General features: G+C 55.2%; 1 protein-coding gene across 1 annotated transcript in view; it reads left to right on the top strand.

The window, feature by feature from the left end:
- The first annotated feature begins 3115 nt into the window (after positions 1 to 3115).
- OTP (orthopedia homeobox) overlaps positions 3116 to 4036 on the top strand; it is a 4743-nt gene continuing 3822 nt past the window's right edge. Inside the window, exon 1 of the mRNA XM_010582848.1 lies at positions 3116 to 3523. Within this exon, the coding sequence (XP_010581150.1) occupies positions 3116 to 3523 (408 nt within the window). The remainder of the gene's footprint in view (positions 3524 to 4036) is intronic.

Raw genomic sequence — 4036 nt, 5'->3', positions numbered from 1 at the left:
TTTCTCGCTCCAAATATAATTATTCTGATAAAATAAGGTTCTGTTCCTAAATCAGAGAGAATTGGTTAAATACACTTGGTTATATTACAGCCTCATTCAATCAGGGCTTGAGTCTAGCGGGGAGGGGCGGGGGGGAGCTCTGGGTGTTGCAAAGTTCTCTACCCTTTCTTCCCAGGGTCACGGCACCGGAGAATTAGGGTTACAGAGCTCCCGAACGCGGCCCGCCCCGCTGCCGCGGCCCTTACCCGGTCGGATCGGCCAGCGGGGGAGGGGGGGGCGCGGGGGGATGGAGCCGGGCCCGGTCGGGACCCCGGGATCGGGCCCGCCGGGCGGGGAAGGGAAGGGAAGGGAAGGGAAGGGAAGGGAAGGGAAGGGAAGGGAAGGGAAGGGAAGGGAAGGGAAGGGAAGGAAAAGGTGCGGGGGAGATAATCTCCCAGTGTCTAGCTCCTTGGCAGGCGTTCCTCTAAAAAATTCAATCTCTATTTTTTATGAGAAGTAAACTGTCTAAATAAATTTTATTACGGGCAACCAATATATTTTCTGGTAGTTCCCTTTGTTCCAGTTCTACGTGTGTGTAACAATCTAAAACCTATTTATTGAGGAAAAATCACTGGATCCGTCATAGAAAATCCTTTTACTTTGCTGTGAAGTGATTTCTGAAGACACTCGTGTCACTCTGAAGATTTTGGGCCATTGTGCTAAAGCCTTTCCTTGTTAAGAACTTCAGTTCCTGTGATCATGTGGGGAATACCGTAAATTGTAAGAGGGAATGGACTTGACTGGCAGTTTTCTGGCTACACTGGGAAAAAGGGAAAGATGACGGGGAGTAAAATCCTTGTAAATACACCTCCGACGCTGCCCAGGTGAATTCAGGCACTTGACAAAATAGGAGCGCGCGGAAGCGGAATGCGCTTAGGGTATTTTACATATGCCCCATTGTCATTTTCTTCCTGACACGCTTAAGTGTCAGCCCTGCCCGCTCTTTTCTGTTCGGCGGACTTCCTTCTCTGATTTCCCCCCTTCCCTTAAGACGACTGCGCTCTGAAGTCTTGGAAGAAATGATTTAGTTTGTTTATACTGCTATAAAAATCAAGAGCAATAGAAAAGTCATAAAATGAAGCGCGCTATCAATCACACCGCAACGTTGTTATTCAGCAGTTACTAACAGAGATTGATAATCCTTTGATTTCATCCCATTGTTATTACTCTGATGTGTCTGCACATTAACTATTACACATTTATTTATCGACCTGAAACATACAACAACACGGAACAGATGCACACGCACGTCCGTGCGACCCTGCCCGCAGCACGCTCGGCGGCAGCCGGCTGCAGGTACCTGCACCGCCCGGGCCATTTTGACCGGTAGCTACAGCTAAAACGGAACCCCCAGCGCCCCGGCCGGCCCCTGACCACTCGCGGAACTCCGGCCCCAGGTAGGGCCAGACCCTCCGCGGCCGCCACAGGCTGCGCACCCCGCGGGTCCCGCCGACACCGGCCCGACTCCCCGCCGGCGGCTCCGCTCCTGCGGGCTCCGCTCCGAGGGTCCTGGCGGCCGGCAGCGGGCCGGGGGGCGGCTGTCGGGAATTTTCACCGCCGGGGGCTTCCCCTCCTGCCCCGGAGCTGCACACAGACAGTGATTTTCAAAGGACAAAAGCGAAACAGATGAGCCATCTCCGCCGTCCCCCATCCAACCGGGAAAAAAAAAATAAAATAAAGTAAAAAAATTCCCGAAACTCCCACCCCACCTCTTTCTTTCTCTCTCTCCAGCTAAAGTGTGGCCCGGCTCTGGGTCTCTCTCCCTGCTCTTAGCGACCGTTCCCGGGCACCCAGGTTCATTGCAACAGCCCGACGTCTCGAAAGCTGAATTGAATCAATGTAGCCTGAGCAGGGAGGAGGGAAAAAAAAAAAAAAAAACACCACAGCAAAACTGCCCTAGAGATCGGTCGGCCGGTTCCTTTGTCTCCTTGTTCAGTCGCTGCCGAAACCCCTGCACATCTGAGCTGCAAACAAAACCACTCTTGCATCTGTTCGCATGCAGTATTTACAATGTTTTGTGTAAGTCAATTGGATGGCGGTAAAAAAAGCGCCATTGGCTCTGTGTTATTTAACACAGACTTCACTGGGCTCCCTTTTTGGTGGAAGCTTTATTTGCACTAAATGAATAATCTTAATTGCATCACTTTTGAATTAAAAATCAATGTTAATCAAGTTGGAAGTAGTAAATATCAGTTTTCATTGTGCCCGGGTAGAGGGTATTTTTCTTGTTTTGCAAATAAAAATACAAGTCAAATAACTTTAAAAGGGCATTATGTTCTGCTACAAATACAATTGAAACGGATTGTTTAGGAGCGGATCAGAAATGGTACAGAATTTTGCACTTAATTTCCTCAGTTATCATTTACAATAAGAACCTCTTGGCTTGACAGCCAAGTCTAAACAGTAGTAAATTAGTACAAATTTATACTGATTTTACTCTAATAATCGTAATAAAAGCTTATAGATTTGGCACTAATTACATAAATGCCTAATGATCTTGAAAATTACTCTGGTTAGAAATATATTACTAATCTAAACTTTGTTGTTGGCTGGCTTTGAAAAATCAGAACATTAGAAATGGTTCGCTTCACTTGTGCAAAGCACTTTAAATTGTTCAAGTAGTTTAACATATTCAGGAGGAAAATAAAAAGCATTTAACTTTATTTACTGCTTTAAATCGAGTTTGTAGGCGAGTCGAACTTGGAAACTTTACCCGAAAAAATAGGGCTTACGGGCATTTAAACCCCGGCCAGGGAGGCAACGCTCCCCGGGCGGCCGGGACGCGCCGGTGCCTGGCTCCCTTTCCTCCCGCTGCGGTGTGCTTCTGCACCGGGACGGGACAGGACGGGGTGGCGGGAAGCCCCGGGGGCCAGGCGAGCCGGCACGGCCCGGGCCGCTGCGGGAACTGGCGCAAGTTTCTCTCTCCTCGCCGCCCCGCTGCCGTCGGGGCTCGGCGGGGCGGAGGCGGTGGCGGTGGGCTGGATGCCTCTCGCCGGCTCGGTGCGCTGGGAAGCGGCTCTGATGGATACATGCCCGGCTGCAGGGGAGTGACCGCGGCTCCTGTGCTTCCGCAGGGATGAAAGATGCGGCCGAGCTGCTGGGACACCGGGAGGCGGTGAAGTGTCGGCTGGGCGTAGGGGGCTCGGATCCGGGGGGACACCCGGGAGACATGGCTCCCAACTCGGACACGGTGGAAGGGACCACCCTGCTGCCGGGGGAGGACATCACCACGGTGGGATCCAACCCCAGCTCCTTAGCCGTCAGCGCCAAAGACCCCGACAAGCAGCAAGGCCAGCAGGGCGGCCAGAACCCCAGCCAGGCTGGGCAGCAGCAGGGGCAGCAGAAGCAGAAGCGGCACCGCACCCGCTTCACGCCGGCGCAGCTCAACGAGCTGGAGAGGAGCTTCGCCAAGACCCACTACCCGGACATCTTCATGCGGGAAGAACTGGCCTTGCGCATCGGCCTCACCGAGTCCCGGGTGCAGGTATGAGCAGCCGCCCCCGCGCAGTGCCCGTCCCCGCCGCGCTCGTCGGCCCCTTCCCCGGGCGCACCGACGGCGGCACGGCCAGCCGGCGGCGAGGCCAGGCGCAGCGGGTCGGGGGGAGGGTGGGGGTGGGTGCCCCCAAACCTCAGCCCGACGGCGGGGGAGAAAACCCAGCCCCGAACGCAACAGTTTGGTCAGGAAGCCTTGAAACCGGATACCCTCCCGGCCCCCTTTTCCGCAAAGCTCTCCCCGTGGGGTGTCCCCCTGTCCCCTACCCTCCCGCAGCGCGGTGGTCCCGAGCGGGGCGCGGGCGGGACTTCCCTCCGCTCCGCGGCCCGACCCGCGCTAGGAAAGAGCCCGGGGGGGCACAGCCCGAGAGGGGCGAGTCTCAGCCCCGGCAACAGCTGGGCGCCGAGAGGCGAGCGCAGACCGCCGGGAATTGCCCCCGTCCCGGGAGCGGGGGTCCGGCGGCGGCAGGGAGGCGCAGTGCCGCTGTCCAGGGTGCTGCCGGCA

This window comes from Haliaeetus leucocephalus, unplaced genomic scaffold (assembly GCF_000737465.1).
Source record: "Haliaeetus leucocephalus isolate CR32 unplaced genomic scaffold, Haliaeetus_leucocephalus-4.0 Scaffold849, whole genome shotgun sequence".
In the NCBI taxonomy this organism is placed as follows: domain Eukaryota; kingdom Metazoa; phylum Chordata; class Aves; order Accipitriformes; family Accipitridae; genus Haliaeetus; species Haliaeetus leucocephalus.
This window is presented reverse-complemented; position numbering and strand designations above follow the sequence as displayed.